The sequence below is a fragment of the Nuphar pumila genome, chromosome 6, assembly GCF_984573655.1.
Source record: "Nuphar pumila chromosome 6, dmNupPumi1.hap1.1, whole genome shotgun sequence".
NCBI classification, from domain to species: domain Eukaryota; kingdom Viridiplantae; phylum Streptophyta; class Magnoliopsida; order Nymphaeales; family Nymphaeaceae; genus Nuphar; species Nuphar pumila.
This window is the reverse complement of record NC_143254.1, coordinates 48,259,100-48,278,616: the sequence shown is the minus strand read 5'-3', so window position 1 is coordinate 48,278,616 and position 19,517 is coordinate 48,259,100. Positions and strand designations below refer to the sequence as shown.

The 19,517-nt window shown below is 39.0% G+C and overlaps 1 protein-coding gene across 1 annotated transcript in view; it reads right to left on the bottom strand.

Moving 5' to 3' along the window:
- LOC149834795 (DNA-directed RNA polymerases II, IV and V subunit 3-like) overlaps positions 1–19,517 on the bottom strand; it is a 58,859-nt gene that overhangs the window by 35,731 nt on the left and 3,611 nt on the right. The window contains exon 2 of the mRNA XM_090010296.1: positions 7,459–7,696. Coding sequence (XP_089866422.1) covers positions 7,459–7,696 — 238 coding nt within the window. The remainder of the gene's footprint in view (positions 1–7,458; positions 7,697–19,517) is intronic.

Below are 19,517 nucleotides of genomic sequence, written 5' to 3'. Positions count from 1 at the left end.
TTTTGGTGATGCCTGAGCAGCCTCGACGTCGCCATCTGCAGGTGATAGCCCCCTTCGTCTGACATCTTCCTCTGCTTTTCTTTTAATTTTTCCGCCAGGCGGCAGAGCTGCCGCCTACCTCTTGTTGTTGGGGCGGCAGGGGTTCCCTGCCGCCTTCGTTCCGACAGGGGCCAAGCCCCTGCCGCATGCTGTATTTCCTGGTAGGGCCGGCAGGGGCCAAGCCCCTGCCATCCCCGCCTCTTCTTCTTTTTTTTCCTCTTCTTTGTCCGGCAGGGGCTCTTGTCTTCCTTTTCGTCCAGTAGGGGGGCTTCGCCCCCTGCCTGTTTTCCTTTTTCTTTTGACAGGGGGGCAGGGCCCCTGCCACAGTCTTCTTGTTCGTCGGTGGGGGGGAGCCCTTGCCTTTGTCATTCATCGGCCAGCAGGGGGCTCTACCCCCTGCCTATTTTCCTTTTTGTTCTCGGGGGAGGGGTGGAGCCCCCTGCCGTTGTCTTCCTTTTCGTCAGGCAGGGAGCAGAGCCCCCTGTCTGTCGTTTTCTTTGGTCGGCAAGGGGGCTCTGCCCCCTGCCTCTGTCTTCCTTTCGTCAGGCAGAGGCCGGTGCCCCCTGCCTGTGTTTTCCTCTGGCCGGCAGGGGGCGGAGCCCCTCTGTCTTCTGTTTATCCCCGTGGGCACAGAAGAGGGGACAGGTCCCTCCATGCCACCCTGCTTTCGCTGGGATAGGGCTGGGCCCCCATCTCCTTTCTCTCTGCATTGTTGGTCATACAAGGGCCTGGGCCCTGTCTCTGCTCTCTTCCTACAGGCAGGGAGCAGAGCCCCCTGCCTACCCTCGTATCGGGGTCCGGTTTGTTGACCACTTCGGGTCTTACGGGACTCGCCTCCTGTTTTAAATCATACTAACATCTTTACGCTTGCAGGTTGCACGACGAAGCACGCTCGCACCCAGTGGCCCGAGCACGTACGTACTTACGCTCGCAAGCGTACGCAGAACCGCAACCCCTCAAGGTAGGAGAAAGTTGCGCAAAAGACAATGAACGAACTTAAATTAAGCAATTAAAACTTAAATTGAGAAAAGGAAGCACTATGGACAATATGTATAGGTATATCTATATATCTATGTCACATGGGTGCAGGTGCGGGTGCAGGGTTTCGGCACTTCCAAAAAACCCGGGTGCGGGAGTGCGGCAGGGGCAAAAATGTAATATATATATATATATAAATAAAGGGGGTCGGGGGAACAAGCGGGTTTTTTTTCAAATTGCTGTCAGCAGTTGACAGACAGTTGTTGCAGCTGTCAGCAGCTGACAGACAGTTGCTGTCAGCAGCTGACAGACAGTTGCTGTCAGCAGCTGACAGACAGCAGCTGACAGCTGCTGTCAGCATAATTTTTTAAAAAATAAAAATTCGAAGCCCATTTGGGCAAATTTTTAAAAAAAAAAATCCAAAAAAAAGGACCTTAATGATCCTGGGTGCGGTCAACGCACCCAGGATCGGGTTGAACGCACCTGGTGCCGCACCCGCGTCGAGTCGCGTCGACGCGAGTGCGGCACCCTGCTAGCCGAATCCCTGTGACATAGCTATATATGTACGCCTTTAACTCAAGGACGCGGTTTCGCGATCCTTATCTTTTTACTTTCTATCTTTTTCTTTTTGTGTATTTCCCTTTATGTAGCCCCGCGCTTTATGTGCCAAGGCCTTTTCTTTTCCTGTGTTTACTTTTCTGCATTTTATTTTCTTGTCTTTACCTTGCCGCCGCGCTTTATGTGCCCAAGCTTTTATTTTTGCATTTACTTTCTGTCTTTGCTTTCTTGTCTTTACTTTGCCGCCATGCTTTATGTGCCGAGGCTTTTACTTTCACTCTTATTTTTTTGTATTTTCTTTCATGTCTTTACTTTGCCGCCGCGCTTAATGTGTCTAGGCTTTTCTTTCTGTCTTTTCTTGTTTTTACTTTGTTGACGCTCTTTAATGCACTGCCTTATGCATTTACTTGATTGCATGTTTGTTTAGCCGAGGTGCGGTTTCGTACCTCGTGCACTGCCTTGTGTATTCACTTGCTTGCATGTTTGTTTAGCCGAGGTGTGGTTTTGTATCTCGTGCATTGTCTTGCGTCTTCACTTGATTGTATGATTGTATGATTGTTTAGTTGAGGTACGGTTTCGTACCTCGTGCATTGTCTTGCGTATTCACTTGATTGCATGATTGTTTAGCCGAGGTATGGTTTTGTACCTCATGCACTGTCTTTAAGATTTTTGTGCTCGACACGCAGTTTTGCACTTTGGGGATCGATCGCACCTTATCGTCACACTGTATCGTGCACGAGCTCGCTTGTTGCTGACTTGCACTTAAGTGCAGCTTTGAGCGTATTCCATTTTGTTTATTTGTTTTAAAAGACACGACGCACACTTATGCACTTCGATTCTCCAAAAAGATGGTTTTTAGGCGCAAACCCATTTTTCCAAATACATAGTTTTGCAAAGCAGATTTTGAAAGTCTTTTACAAGGTAGTGACAGGAACTCTCAAATCAATGCAATTAAAAGAAGTGTTTTACAACTCTGATTTTTGTACCCGATACGACTCGGATGATCCCGATTAAGGGACACGAACTTGTATTTTGGTTTGGCCCTTTGGAAAACCCCTATCCCATTTATCGAAACCAGTATCGTGAGTTATGTGCGGCATACGAATACTGCGATAAACGAATAAGAGATCTATGGCAATCTTGCCTCGTGCGAGTTGCCCAGTGTCGTACTCAGTTTGAAAGATAAATCATGTTCTAAAATAAGGCGTTTGATTTAGCACGTTTCAAGAATGCTCTTTCTCAAAAGATACGAGTTTGTGCGTGAGCACTAAAATCCTTAAAAAGGATTTTTTTTCATAAGTCCAGCTTTCCAAATAAACAGTTTTATAAAGTAAAGTTTTAGAGTCTTACGAAATAATAGCCAAGTCTCCCAAATCGACGCATTTAGGAATAGGGTTTTTGCTACTTCTATTTGCGTTTTTGATACAACTCGAACAACCCTGTTTATGGCCATGTGCATGGGTTGGGCGAGGGGTTCTACCGAGGAACCTGCACCATCGCTAGATGTTTGTTGTATCACTTTTGTTGCGAGACTTTGTTGGGTTGTCTTGTCACTTCCTTTGTGAGACATTGTTGTTGGATTTTCTTGTCAAACTAGATATTTGTTAATTCACTTCCTTTGCGAGATTACGTTGTTGGGTTTCTTTTGAGAAATTTATGCCCCTCTTTTCGTAACCGTACTTTTAGACAGGTACAATATGATTAAACTACGATGAGTAAGATGAGAGGTATGTGGTAACCTCGAAATGTGTCTTAGTGCATTATTGTAATCATGTAATGTTGATGTTTGCCTAATAGGCAAGAAGCTTGTATCGGTCTAAAAGACCAGAGCATGTCAAATTTGAACTTGAACGATTACACCATGTATTTTTGCAAAGCAATGTTTTGGGGATTTCCTTTAAGAAATCCATACCCCTCTCATCGTAGTTGTACTTTTGAACAGGTACGTTGCGTACTACGATGAGTAGGATGAGAGGTCTATGGTTACATCGAACCATGCAATGGCAAATTGTTGAAATCACAAAATGGTGACTATGCGCATTCACAAATAAGATTCTCGAGTGGGTCTAATGGACCAGAGCATGTAAAACGGGGCGGTGGTTAAGAAATCCTCGTCGTGCCCGTTCTTTACGGTTCATCAAAAGAGATGATGGATGGTACAAAAACTCTGATGGACAGGTCGTTAACGACCACCTTACGGGCAAATAACTCGACTTCCCTAGTCATCGGAGTTAGGAGAAATTAGATACAAAAGGTAGCTTCAGGACTTCTGCAGAAATTGGATGCATCATTTGAACGAGTGGCCTTTAGAGAATCCTCTTTTGGTCACTTACTGTCCCCTTAGGAGCGGACTCAGTCAGCTATCCGAGTTATCAAAAATACATGGCATAATAAACCTCTAGATCAGTCTCAGTGGTTTTTACGTTTCGCGTCTGTGCATACTCACAGTCCAGCTAATATCAAAACAATAAATATTTTATTCACAGCACTTGTTGGCTCAAGTCTCTTATGATTAATAGAACTGCTTGTTGTGCAATTGCTTACATCTCGTAATGTACGAACTGATCACATTTTATGGCTAATGTAATTGCTTGTTGTACAATTGCTTACAACTCGTAATTTACGTGTTGCTTATATCTTGTGATTGATAGAATTGCTTGCTGTGCAATTGATTGCACCTTATGATTAATGTAATTACTTGTCATGAAATTGTGTATGCCTTGTGATAAATGAACTCTTACCTTGTGATAGTTAATAGCTCACTTGATTTCATAATTACATGATCACACTTACAGGGTTGTATATTAAATTATTCATTTGCATAATCTATGGCTCATGCTAGTGGAGTTTAATTACTGCTTATCCTGCTAGTATAATATGTCTTGCTTTAATTTGGTTTTACATTGTCTTACTTGTGTACCTACCATTTTTCGTAAAACTGACACATTTTATGGGCGCAAGTGATGATTGGATCCATACAGACTGCGATAACACGATGACGTGATGAGATCAAGATGCGACTCTTTCCTTAACGTTTCGCTCCTGAGGTCATTTTGGTAAATTTGCATAAAGGTTTTCTTGAAATTTCTCTCATTTTGTACAAGTCTCAAACTATTAAAAATTGTATTCCTATAGTCTATTTGATTTCTTAAATGTATGGAGTTTCAAATATGTTTGTGAAAGAAAGTTTGCAGTGTAATGCGCCCAAGGTCCATTGACTTGCTATTTCAAACACTCTTTTCTGTTGAATTATTATTTCAAAACTCTGATAAACGAATGATTACAAAGAATTCAATTTTTTCATAAAAATTTATAAGTCCTAGATTTTTGGAGCATTACAACTTGGTATCAGAGCGATAGGGAAAGGAGTGATCCTTGATCATCCGGCATCTACATCGCACTGTAAGTATTATTATTTAAATTGTTTTGAATTTATTTTAATTAAAGAAATGTGTTTCGGTTTAGATGTTCAATGAAATTGCCTATGAATTTTGTCCAACCAAGATTCTTATGATTTTGATGCTTATGTTAGCATATAGGTGAATGACATATCACGCTTACGAATGATTAGTTCTGACTTATTAGGTGGATGACATATCACGCCTACAAATGATTACTTTGGACTATTTAGGTGAATGACAGATCACGCTTACAAATGGTTAGTTTTGACTTATTAGATGAATGATACATCACGCCCAGATAGTTTCATTGCAAAAAATTGCATTATGATTGTCTTTGTGAATATATCATAGCATGATTGATGGGTATCATGAATATTTAACTAAATTATCCAGAAGGTACGTGTGTGTGTTTCACGCTCGAATGATCGAATGTGATTTGATATAAGAATTATGAAGGCATAGGAAGATGATGCAATGATCTGAATATCTTAGATGTATATACGAGTTGAATCTTGTGTGCATAACTCGAACTACGTAGGAGTTACGTATGTTGAGGTTTAATCATTTCGTATTATAATATATATGTGTTCGCGTATGTATAGAACTCATGCTTTGTTTACGCAAGATTCGAGGTCCAATTTAAGAAATGCAATGTTCCATGTGGCGATGATATGATGAGTAGGATAATATGCTTTTGTATGATAATAATTTAAATGCCACGTGATCTGAAATTATGAAAGCATGTGATAAATGTTGAAGTTCAAATGGTGAACTATGGTTCATGGAACTTTATTGGTGAAATATGTAGATTTATGATTTAAGTGTGATATGAAGTAATGAGATGCATGTTGATGATATACTTACTTGTGCCCGTGTTAGTGGCTATCGATCCTGAGACCGGTCATTTTTATTGATGCATGTATCATTGAATATGGTGTCTGTTGAGGACCTGTTCTTAAAGGATTCTCTGTGAGGGTATGATCAAGATCTGGTAATCCGGCTAAAACGGTAGATCTCTATGAGAAAGTATATTGTCCCAGAGCGGGTAGCCACAAAGACGGTAAATTCCTGTGAGGAAGTGTATTATCTGGCTTTTTCCATTATAGCATGATTAGAGAATCAGATCCTTATTTATTTTAGATCTTGATAGGAGATTATGTTTTGGGCCATTCGGAGAAAGAATGACAACTTAAGGGGAGTCATGACAGAAGAAAGTTGGTCGCACAAGGCCTTGAGAAATGGGAATAAGTTAAGGTTATTCAGGGCAAAAAGTATGTTGGAATAGCGATAGTGAGGGCAACAAACGATGACCTAATAATGACCTCATTCAAGGAACAAAAGTTTATTAATGAAATCACGCATATATTTTGTTCAACTGAATCTCAGGAACTCATTATGAGTTGTCCTAATCACTTTAAAAGCATACATGTTTGGGATCACACACACAGGTTGTGTATCCTCATCCATACTAATCACCTTAGACTACGATCTCTACAAGTAGATATGCAATGAAATTTTGTGGACGAAATTTTTTTTAAGGAGGGTAGTATGTAAAACCCAGGAAAAGAATATGTCGGATTCGTACCGGACATGTGTCATAGCATGTCGGACTTGGGTCAGACGTATCGGACTCAGACCAGACCCGAACCCGATCCGAGTTCTCGAAGGTTCGGCAACCCACGTCTTTAAAAAGATGTCGGCGACTGAAGCCGTCGGCGACCACCAAGCACCGACGACCCACCACCTCCACCTCCCGCTCCGACAACCTCGATCGACATCCCCGACACCGCCCCAAGCGGGACCTAAAGTGAACAGGGAGAATGCAGGAAGGGAGATGGTGAGCTGCACTTTTTAGATGTTACAGGTCACTCAATGTCCTCATGTATTCCCTGACTGAATAATCAATCAGTGTACACAAAATTCATGCGTGGATGCATTTGTTATATGCACACTACGATAATAGATCAGAACATGACCACCCATGCAAGGCAGCAGACTGTTCCCTGTTCAATATTCAAGTAATATTGTCCATGCAAATTTTCATTTTCTGTAGCATCTTTACCCAAAAACCATTTAATGATAAGATTTGTGATCATAAGAACAGCAGAAAACCTTAAACATCAGGGTGACTCAAAAATTATAGCAGAATCAGTGAAATGAAGTGGGGAGGGGGAACCCTGCCTTCTGAGGGAAAAAAAAGGCAGACTGCCTTTCTGATAGGGACTATAGTCAATTGAAGATCTCCAATGATATCATGAATAATATTTCACAAAAAAGATATATAATTCAAATAAACAGAATACACTATCCCCAAACAGGGTTCCCCAACAACCATTCGAATATGGCAAAAGAAACATGTGATCCAGATAGTATATATGACATACAAAGCAAGATCATCATAGAATGAATGGCTTAAGTAAAAAAAAGTCTGAGCAGACATGACCATTGATGTAGCAGGATAATAGAAAATGGCTTCACCAACCTGTTGACTATTTGGGTCAATGCTGAAAACTCGAGTAGGACAACTGTCAACCCATTCTTGCTTTTCTTCAAGTGTTAAGGTTTCCATTAGATCCTCATTGATATGAATCTCTGGTTCATACATGAATGTAACTGTGGCAGCAGGTGACCATTTTGCATGGTCTTTGCCAATACCCTTTCTTGCTATGGCTCTCAACCTCAATTCTTGCCCACGACGGAGCTTGACAATAATTATGCCCCTACAGAGCATGCAATGAGATGATGCATCCAATTGAAACATATTTCAAAAAAAGGTAAAAACCATAAACATAATATGTGAATGAGAAGCATCAAAAGCAAAGGTAACAGAACAAAGATTAGAAAAAAATAATAAGAAGAAATGAAAAAAGTCCTAGTTAATGCAGCTCAAGTTACTGGAGTAAGGATAGGAACCATAAGCTTGCACATACACTTCAACAAAGATAACTTTCTTTAGAACAACACATCATGCGATGCATGTATTTACGTGAAAGCTAACGTCAATTGCTTCACTGCATAAATGTTTATCCTGTATTACCAGTGATTAAGGAAAACCAAAGACTGACTCTGTTTAAAATTTCAAGTTCTTCTCCTGGTTAAAATCACAGTAGACTTTAAACAGATGCATGAAGACAAACTTAAAGGGAAAGCATGATAACATTAAGGAACAAACAACTAAAGAACATGTTGCAGTACTTCACATCACAATAGGCCAGCAGATACAAGCTCCTCATCCATGTATCTGCAGGTTTCTCATATACATGCATTTGTTTAAGTTTAACCAAAACCACTGGCTGTTGAAACATAAGCACAAAATGACAATCTCCATTATACAACACCCAACACTCCCAGATCTGATAAAACTAATTCCTAAAGGCAGAGATAAAATTAAAGGCAAAACTCAAGTAAAAGGTGAGGAAATTAAAAAAACGTAAAAGTTTGAACTGATCCAAAATCTAAAATGAACCCAGTCAACATTATCAATTAGAAAAATATATTTTCATCATGTATTGGGAAACTTCCAAAGGGCAGAACTTCAGTTTATCTCAATCCAAATTCATCATAAAAATATTGTCATATTACCACAATACAACAACAACAACAACTACGCCTTCATCCCAAAACAATTGGGGTCAGCGATATGAACCAAAAAAGAAATTCATTTTGGGTCTTCCACATGAATCCTTTTCCTCCAATCATTTCTATCCAACGCCATGTCCTCGGTGAGGTTCAAAGCATTCATATCCTTTCCTGTCATATTACCACAATATTTTGGGATATAATCACAACAAAGCCATTGTCTAATTTCAGTTTTTTTCTCTTCAAATTTATCCATTCCTTTCTAGATTTTCTAATATTTTCTCAAGCCAACATATTATCTTATCCCAAAAGCTGTATTCCAAAGCTGTCTCAGCACCAACTGAGAACTGATGCAAAGCAATAAACTCCACAAATAAAACCAATTATTGAAAAATGTTTAAGCAAAGAATAAACCAAAATATCTAGCATTGTGAATTCACACATATTGTAATGAAGTGCCGGATGAAGTCTCCAAGAGCAAAACAAGAGAGCACGCACATACACAAATAGCCACTAATGGGCAAAAGAACAACACAACCACTTAAAGTGGTAAGGCACCCAAAAGAAGAGGAAAAATATATATTCCACTCAAAAGGCTTCAAAGAAGCATGCTTTACAATGGGGAGAAACCCCTTTATTTATAGACAAAAGAGGAGGCCTTGGAAGGGCTCCTAGAGGGACGTTGGAGCCCTTCCAACGGTCATAAATATGACCGTTGGATGCTCCAACGTCCTCCTAGGTGGGGCCCATTCCAAGGTGGAAAAGAAAAGGAATAAAGAAAATAAAAAAGAAAGAAAAAAAAAGGAAATAAAAGAAAAGGAGAAAAATTACAATATGCGATAAGTAAAAAGACTGTTTTACCCCTATATGGGTCTATTTACAAAAGATATAAATATATATATATATATATTTATATATGTAGATAGACACATAGACATATATATAATTAATATATATATGTGTATGTGTCGTGATCTATATATATAAATATATATATGTACAACATATTTTAACACCCCCCCTCAAACACACGGTGAGATCACCGAGAGTTTGCTAAGGAGAAAGAAGAAACGAGGCGATGGCAAAGCTTTGGTGAAGAAGTCCGCCAACTAGTACTCGGTTGGAACATAAGGCAATTGAATGGTGCCTCGTAGGAACTCATCACGAACATAATGGCAATCCATCTCAATGTGCTTTGTTCTTTCATGAAAGGTGTGATTGCTGGCAATGTAGATAGAGCTCTTGTTGTCGCAGCACAGCTTTGAGGGAGTTGAGAATGAGACTCCCATATCTTTAAGCAAACTTCTTAACCATACGATCTCCGTGGTGGTAGTGGCCATCGCACGATACTCTGCTTCAGTAGAAGAGAGTGAAACTTTCTGTTGCTTCTTACACCTCCAAGAGATAAGTGACTCTCCAAGAAACACACAATACCCTGTGGTAGAAATACGATCATCGGGGTTACCACCCCAATCAGAGTCAGTATAAGCAAGTAAAGTAAGAGGTGAAGAAGAGGGTAAGAATAATCCTTTTGTTATGGTGCCTTTCAAATATCTGATAATTCTCATGACAGCAGCCATGTGAATGGTGGAGGGAGCAGTCTGAAATTGACTTGCACTATGAACTGCATGAGAAATATCGGGCTTAGTGATGGATAAGTATGTGAGCGACCCAATCAATTGACGATAAGGTGTGGGATCAGCTAAAGGAGTGCCATCACTGGCTCTCATCTTGGCATTGATTATTTCTGGCGTCTCCACTTTCTTGTCATCAGTCAGTCCAGACCTGTCAATAATGTTGGAGGCAAGCTTCATCTGAGAGAGGACATACCCTTTGGGAGAGTATGCAACTTCAATACCTAAAAAATATCTTAGATAACCAAGATCAGACATATCAAAATTTTCTTTGAGAATATTCTTAATAAGGTTAATACCTCTCTTATCATTACCTGTGATAATCATGTCATCAACATATAATAACAGAATTGTAATGTGATCATTAGAATTTTTAACAAACAAAGCAGTATCAGTATAACATGAGGAGAAACCATTATCAAGAACTACTTTGCTAAAAAGATCATACCAAGCTTTAGGTGCTTGTTTAAGACCATAGAGAGCTTTATTTAACTTTAGAATATTTCCTTTACCAATTTCAAGACCTGGCAGAGGATCCATAAGCACTTCTTCATATAAATTTCCATTTAAAAAAGCGTTTTTAACGTCAAGTTGATATATAGGCCATTGTTTAATGGAGGCTAAGGCAATTAAAGTTCGCACACTAGTCATCCTAGCTACGGGAGCAAAGGTTTCCTCATAATCAATTCAATATTCTTGGGCATAGCCTTTTGCAACCAAACGAGCTTTGTATCTCTCAAGAGATCCATCACACTTGGTTTTAACTTTATATACCCATCTACACCCAATTGCCTTTTTTCCTAATGGTTGGGGAATAATACTCCAAGTTTGAGCTTTGTTAAGAGCCTCTAATTCAACTTTCATTGCTTCAATCCAATGTGGATGATCTTTAGCTTCTTTAAAGGAAGTAGGCTCATGATATGAATGAATTAACATGAGACAAGCCCTATAATTAGGTGAGAAAGATTCATAAGATACAAATTTTTGTGGAGGTCTACTATTACGAGAAGATCTTCTAGGTGCATTAATAGGTTCTTCTAATGAGAGATCTTGAGAATATCTTTCAAGAGCAGGTTGATGTTCAATTCCTGACCGCCGGGTATATACATTCATTTCATTAAGATTCTCAACTTGAGAATCATTACCATGTTGGAGTATATCATTATGATGGGAGATGCCATCACAAGTATTATCGCAAGTACTTGCATCTGGTGTTTCAATTCTAGGAGCAAGATCAAATAGGAAGGAATAGTCAAGGTTTTCTCTAGATGTGTGAACATCAAATCCATTTTGTTCTTCAAGAAAGTTTACATTTCTTGATATATAGAGTTTATTATTTCGAGTGTCATAGCATCTATAACCTTTTGATTTTCACCATATCCAATGAATGCACATTCAATAGCTTTAGGTGATAGTTTATCTTGTCCTTGAACAAGCACAAAACATTTACATCCGAATATCCTTAATCTATTAAAATCTGGAGTAATTTTGAATAATTTTTCAAAAGGTGATACATTTTTTAAAGAAGCAGAGGGCATACGATTGATTAAATATGTTGCGGTAAGAAGAGCTTCGGCCCAAAAGTTTTTAGGAACATTTTTAGAAACAAGAAGTGTTCTTGTAGTTTCAATTAAATGTCTATGTTTTCTTTCCGCAAGACCATTTTGTTGTGGGGTTTTAGGACAAGATCGTTGATGTAAAATTCCATTTGTTTTGAAATAATTTTGAAAATCTTTAGACATGTATTCTCCTCCAGAGTCGGATCTAAATATAGCTATATTGTTTTGAAATTGGTTTTGAATAAGAATATAAAATTCTTTAAAATTATTAAAGACATCGGATTTGTTTTTAATAATGTATACCCATGTATATCTAGTAAAGTCATCAACAAAACTAACATAGTAGGAGTAGCCTCCCTTGGACAGAACGGGTGTTGGTCCCCATACATCGGAATGCACAAGTTCAAAAGGTCTTTTGGACACAAAATTACTATGAGAATACGGAAGCGAATGAATTTTTCCAAGGATACAATCATTGCATGTGAATGTATTTGTATTACAAAATTTTTCCAAAAAAGGAAAGAGATACAATTTAGAAACACTAGGATGTCCAAGTCTTTTATGCCAAGTCTCAATATCTTTGGATTGAACATGATTACAAAATGATTTGGTTGGCAATGACAAAAAATCCATATAATAAAGATCCCCTCTTCTATGGCCTTGCCCAATCCGCTTCCCGGACCGGAGATCCTGCAGATAGCAATGGGTAGGTGAAAAAGTGACATTACATTCAAAATCGGTAATTTGGGAAACGGAAAATAGATTTAAATTAAGTTTTGGAATAATTCGAATTTTGGGAACAAAAAATTCTTTGTTTTCATTATAAGTTTTCTCAAGATTCCCAATGCCTTCAACTGTAAAAGTATCTTCAACAAGATACTTTAGTCGATAACACAACAACCTTAAGAATAAATGTGTGAACATACACACCCAAGAACACTTGTGCACAACAAACACAACACACCGAATCACAAATGTGCACTTGCACCCATAAGTTTCATAAACACTAAAGAGGTTGGGCTATAATCCCAAATCCCTTAGAGAAATACAAGAGGAGCTGCCCATATAAATAGGGCTTGGAGGAGGCCTTGGGAGGGGCTCCACATAGTCGTTGAAGCCCCTCCAACGGTCACAAATGTGACCGTTGGAGGGGTCCAACGACTAGTGGGTTGGGCCCCTCCCAATGCATGTACAATGCATTAAATGCAAAAAACAAAAATACAAAAAGAAAAAGAAAAAAAGAAAATACAAAAAAACATATTCTTGAAAAAGAATATGTGTAAAATTCATAAACTACCCTTACTATGACTATATATATTTTATATATATAATTGGTAAATACATATACATATATTATATATATATGTATATGTATTACCTTATATATATAAAATATATATACGAAATTACAAGTTTGATTACATAATTTAACACCCCCCCTCAAACTTAGGGCAAGATGACCGATAGTTTGCCAAGAAGGAAGTTGAACCGCGGAGCGCACAGGGCTTTAGTAAAGAAATCTGCCAACTGATATTCGGACGTGACATAAGGAAGGTCGATAACCCCTCGGAGATATGATTCACGAACATAGTGACAGTCCATTTCGATGTGTTTTGTCCGCTCATGAAAGGTGTGGTTCTTTGCAATGTAGATTGCACTTTTGTTGTCGCAGCATAGCTTGGTGGGTCCTTCAATTTTGATCCCCATGTCTTCTAGCAGTTGGTGAATCCAAACAATCTCCATGGTAGTAGTGGCCATGGCACGATATTCAGCTTCAGTTGAGGAGAGCGACACCTTTTGTTGCTTCTTGCATCTCCACGAAATTAGTGAGTCTCCTAAGAACACACAAAAACCAGTGGTGGAGTGACGGTTATTTGGGTCACCTCCCCAATCTGAGTCAGTATAAGCAATCAATTTTAAATCAGAGGAAGAGGACAGAAAAACTCCCTTATTTAGAGTACCCTTTATGTATCTTACGACCCGTAAGATGGCACTCATGTGAACGGATGTAGGCGCATGCTGAAATTGACTTGCAGTATGGACTGCATGGGATATATCTGGTCTGGTAATACTCAGATACATCAGGGACCCTACAAGCTGTCTGTAAGGTGTAGGATCCAATAGGGGAACTCCATCATCAATTTTCATCTTTGCTCCTACTACCGCAAAAGTTTCACACAGCTTCTCATCTGTAATACCTGACCTGTCAATGATCTCAGAAGCAAGCTTAGTTTGAGATAAGAAATATCCTCGAAGAGAGTATGCCACTTCAATTCCCAAAAAATAAGTTAAAAAACCCAAGTCAGACATTTCAAATTTATCTTTTAAGATAGATTTTATACTTTTAACCCCGTTAGAATCACTCCCAGTGATGAGCATGTCATCAACATACAGAAGTAAAATAACAATCCCTGCATTGGATTTTCTAACAAATAGAGCAGTGTCAGTAAAACAAGAGGAAAAACCATTTTCAATCATAACAGAGTTAAATCTATCATACCAAGCCTTGGGAGCTTGTTTTAGGCCATAGAGTGCTTTCTGAAGACGAAGCACCTTTCCCTTAGGAGTCTCCATTCCAGGAGGAGCATCCATGTAGACTTCTTCGCTTAAATCGCCATTTAAAAAGGCATTTTTCACATCCATTTGATAGATGTTCCATTTGTTGATAGAGGCAACGGTTATAAGACATCGAACAGTGACCATACGAGCTACAGGAGCAAAAGTTTCTTCATAGTCAATACCATATTCTTGACTATATCATTTTGCAACCAAGCGAGCTTTATACCTTTCAAGGGATCCATCACTTTTAGTTTTTACTTTAAAAACCCATCTGCACCCTATTGTTTTCTTGCCTTTAGGAAGATTTTGGAATTCCCAGGTTTTGGCTCTTCTCAGAGCCTCAAGTTCATTGTCCATGGCAATAATCCATTCAGGGCATTTACGTGCTTCTTCAAAATTTCTAGGTTCTATATAAGAGTGGATGGCACTAAGGCAGGCTCTATATCTTGGTGAGAAAGAGTCATAGGAAATGAACCTAGAAGGAGGCCTTCTACTTCTCTCAGTTCTACGAGGGATCACTTCATTCTGAGAGGCACTGGAACTGGCATCATTATATCTGTCAAGAGCACTCCTAAAGTTGTTTTGATCTCTATGAGAGTAGGTGATAGGGTCTCTAGGTAATTCAATAGGTTGATGTGACGAAGGAGACAAGGAGATGTTTTCCTCGGTTTCAAGTTCATTTGGGTTACCTTGATCTGACTCATTATCACTAGTATCATCGTCCTTATTCAGTAAATCAAATAAAAAAGAGTAATCCATATTTTCATTATTCACAACTTTCAAATCCACTAACATTTTCCAAAAAACTCACGTTCCTGGAAACATACAACTTATCACTTTTGATATCATAACAACGAAACCCCTTTTGGGTTTCAGAATAGCCAAGAAAGGCACAAGGAATGGCCTTTGGAGAAAGTTTGTCATTCTTATCAGTAAGAACAAAACACTTACACCCAAAGACCCTTAACCTGCTATAATCAGGTTCCTTATCATACAGTTTTTCAAAGGGAGAAATTTTGTTTAAATTTTTCGATGGAAGTCGGTTTATGAGATAGACAGAGGTAAGAGCTGCCTCAGCCCAAAGATTTTTTTGAATGTTTTGAGAAATGAGCAAAGTCCTAGTTGTTTCAATGATGTGCCTGTGTTTTCGTTCGGCTAACCCATTTTGTTGAGGGGTTTTTGGACATGATTTTTGGTGAAGAATTCCAAAATTTTCAAGATAACCCTTAAATTCATTTGAGAGGTATTCTCCTCAAGAGTCAGACCTAAAAATTTTTAAACATCCATTGAATTGATTTGAAATCATCATGTGAAAATTTTTAAAGGTTGAAAAAACTTCATGTTTATGTTTAAGGAAATATATCCAACAAAACCTAGTATAGTCATCCACAAAGATTACATAATATGAAAAACCTCCTTTAGACATTACCGGAGCCGGTCCCCATACATCGGAATGGACAATTTCAAATGGTTTTGTCGTAAACATGGATCTTTGAGGAAACGGCAAACATTTCATTTTCCCAAGAATGCATTCATTACACAAAAAGTCACTTTTACAAAGATGTTTAACAAAAGGCAAGTACGAGATTTTAACAATATTGGGATGACCCAATCTCTTATGCCATACATGAATGTCTTTGTTTTGGACAACGTTGCAAACTTGACTCTTGGGAACTTGAAGAAAATCTACGTAGTAGAGGTCTCCTCTTCTAGAGCCTTCCCCAATCAATCTCCCGGACTGGCGATCCTGTATCCAACATTTATTAGAAGAAAATTTTATATCGCAACCATGGTCCGAGAGTTGGGAAACGGAAAGAAGATTTAGGTTAAGGTTTGGGATAAAACGAATTTTTGGAACAAAGAAGTCTTGTTTTTCAAAATTACCTATTCCTTTAATCTCAAGAGATGTACCGTCTGCGGTTGATACAAAGGATGGAAAAGCACTTTTAGAAAAATTTGAAAGAGTGCAATAACTAGGGGTCATGTGAAAGGATACTCCGGAATCTAAAAGCCAAGATGTCTTACCGGGGGAGGAGGATGACATAGCGGCTCCGGAAGTACCTCCCTTGAGAAGAGGTTGTAGGGCTTCCACGATTTGTTGAAGAGAAAGAGACTCACTTGATAAAGGGGGTCGTTCTTCAACTTGAGATGCCATAGCCGTTGCAATCAATTTCTTCCATTTAGGACACAAGGGTTTGATATGTCCGGGTTCTTTACAATGATAGCAAGTTACTTTGCTATAGTCTCTTTTGCCATACCGATCATTTCCTCCTTGACCTTGATTCTTGAAATGAGGAGGTCTATAGGTCCTCATGTTATTTCCCGGTCTTGACACGGCATTAGCCATTTCACCATCTTCTTGAGTAGAAGAAGTAACAAGAATGCTAGGGTTATTTTTGCCAATCCCCATACGGGTTTCTTCACCACTTAGCTTGGTGATAACATCTTCGAGTGAGGGGGATGTGAAGGCGGAGATAAGAGAGGACCGAACTTGTTCAAATTCGGGTCTAAGGCCATTTAAAAAATTGAAGAACCGGTCTTCTTCAAGTTGTTTGTGCCTTAATTCGATAGCCTCACCACTCCATTTAGGTTCAAGGATTGCGAGCTCGTCCCAAATAGAGGATAATTCGGCAAAGTACTCCCGAATGGTCATGTCATTTTGTTGGAGAGTCAAAGCCCTCTTTTGAAGAAAGTACTTGTGGGATAGATCTCTTGAGGTGTACATTTTCTCAAGATATACCCAAGCTTCGGAAGCCCTTTTAAATTTGATGATGTTGGCATTTATCTTGGTCTCAACGGATGAGAAAATCCAAGATAATATCTTGAAGTTCTTCATTTCCCAATCATCATGTTTCTTAGAATACTCTTCAAGGGCCTTCTGTCTTTCATCCCCTTCAAGAATCTTAATATCACCTCCTTCAACAATGGTAATTTTGGGCTCCGGTTCCGGTATGGATCCATAAACGTAACCCCAAAGCCCCTTTCCTTTAATATGGGCTTCCATATTACCGGCCCAAACATGATAGTTTGAGCCATTAAGCTTAAACCCAAGAGGGAAATGGGAGTCTTTTTCGCCCATTAGAGAGGAAAGAATGCAAGAGATAGTATGTACCTTAATTACTTTTTGCGTCTTTCTTGACAAAAGAAGCTCCTAAAATATTGCTCGAAGAAGATGATCCTCTTTGATTTCAAAAAACTTGAAGGCACGCTTCCCGAGGAATGCAAAAGGGGGCGAGTCGCAATTCTTCTTCTTCAACGAGGCTCTGATACCATGTAAAAGTATCTTCAACAAGATACTTTAGTCGATAACACAACAACCTTAAGAATAAATGTGTGAACATACACACCCAAGAACACTTGTGCACAACAAACACAACACACCGAATCACAAATGTGCACTTGCACCCATAAGTTTCATAAACACTAAAGAGGTTGGGCTATAATCCCAAATCCCTTAGAGAAATACAAGAGGAGCTGCCCATATAAATAGGGCTTGGAGGAGGCCTTGGGAGGGGCTCCACATAGTCGTTGGAGCCCCTCCAACGGTCACAAATGTGACCGTTGGAGGGGTCCAACGACTAGTGGGTTGGGCCCCTCCCAATGCATGTACAATGCATTAAATGCAAAAAACAAAAATACAAAAAGAAAAAGAAAAAAAGAAAATACAAAAAAACATATTCTTGAAAAAGAATATATGTAAAATTCCTAAACTACCCTTACTATGACTATATATATTTTATATATATAATTGGTAAATACATATACATATATTATATATATGTATATGTATTACCTTATATATATAAAATATATATACGAAATTACAAGTTTGATTACATAATTTAACATTCAACATCCAAGGATGTTCCATCGGCAGTGGAGACAAAAGATTTAAATTTGTTGAGACTTGTTTTTGATAAGAGTGATGCATTCGGAGTCATATGAAAGGAGGCACCCGAATCAAGAATCCAAGAGGTCATACCTGGGAAGGAGGAGATAGCGGCGCCGGAAGTGGATGGTGTAGAGGAAAACTGAGAGGAGCTCATCTTCATGAATTGTTGAAGAGTTTCGGTAAGATGAGCAAGAGACTCTTTTATGTCACCATCTTTCTTTGAGTCTTCATTTGGAGGAGCTTCACCAACGGAGGCCACCTTCTTTTTAAATCTTGGGCAATCCGGACGAATATGGCCCGGTTCATTACAATTATGGCAAATGATTTTCCTTCCTCCACCACCATTATTTTTGAAAAAATGAGGTGGTTTGTATGGCCTTACATTGTTGCCGGGTCTAGATACGGCATGAACTTCATCAACATCTCGTTTTAATGCCAAACGAGTCTCTTCTTGACATAAGTCGGCCAAAATATCACTAAGAGGAGTAGAGGCCCTATGGAGAAGGGATCCTCTAAGTTGCTCAAATTCGGGGCGAAGCCCATGAATAAATTGGAAAAATCTTTCTTTTTCCATTTGCTCTTGCCTCATAGCAATAGCACTACCTTCCCATTGGGGTTCGAGAAGGACAAGTTCATCCCATAAAGAAGATAGGGCACTATAGTAGTCCCTAATACTCATATCACCTTGTTTGGTAGCTCTTACCTTTTCTTGTAAAAAGAAATGCCTAGCAAGGTCTCTTTGAGTGTACATGCCTTTCATAAAGAACCAAGCTTCATTAGCCTTATTGAATTTGGCGAGATTTGCACAAATCTTTAATTCAACATTGTTCATGAACCATGCTAAAATTTTAGCATGCTCACTTTCCCAATCTTCTAATTTAGAAGAGTAATCAAGAATAGCCTTCTCTTTTTCCTCTTCGTTCAAAGCTTTTTCCTCATTACCTTCAAACTTAGTCAACTTCAATTGTGGTTCCGGAATGGTTTCACATACATAACCCCAAAGTTTTTTACCTTTGAGATTGTTTTCCATAGCGGCCGCCCACATGCGATAATTGGTCCCATCCAATTTGAATGAGAGGTCGATTTTTGCATCCTTGTTGGCCATTTGTAGAAGAGGAATATAAATGCACGAAAGAGAAGGATATTACTTGTCAAAAGAAGATCCGATGAAGCTTTATCAACCAAGGCTCTGATACCATGTAATGAAGTGCCGGATGAAGTCTCCAAGAGCAAAACAAGAGAGCACGCACATACACAAATAGCCACTAATGGGCAAAAGAACAACACAACCACTTAAAGTGGTAAGGCACCCAAAAGA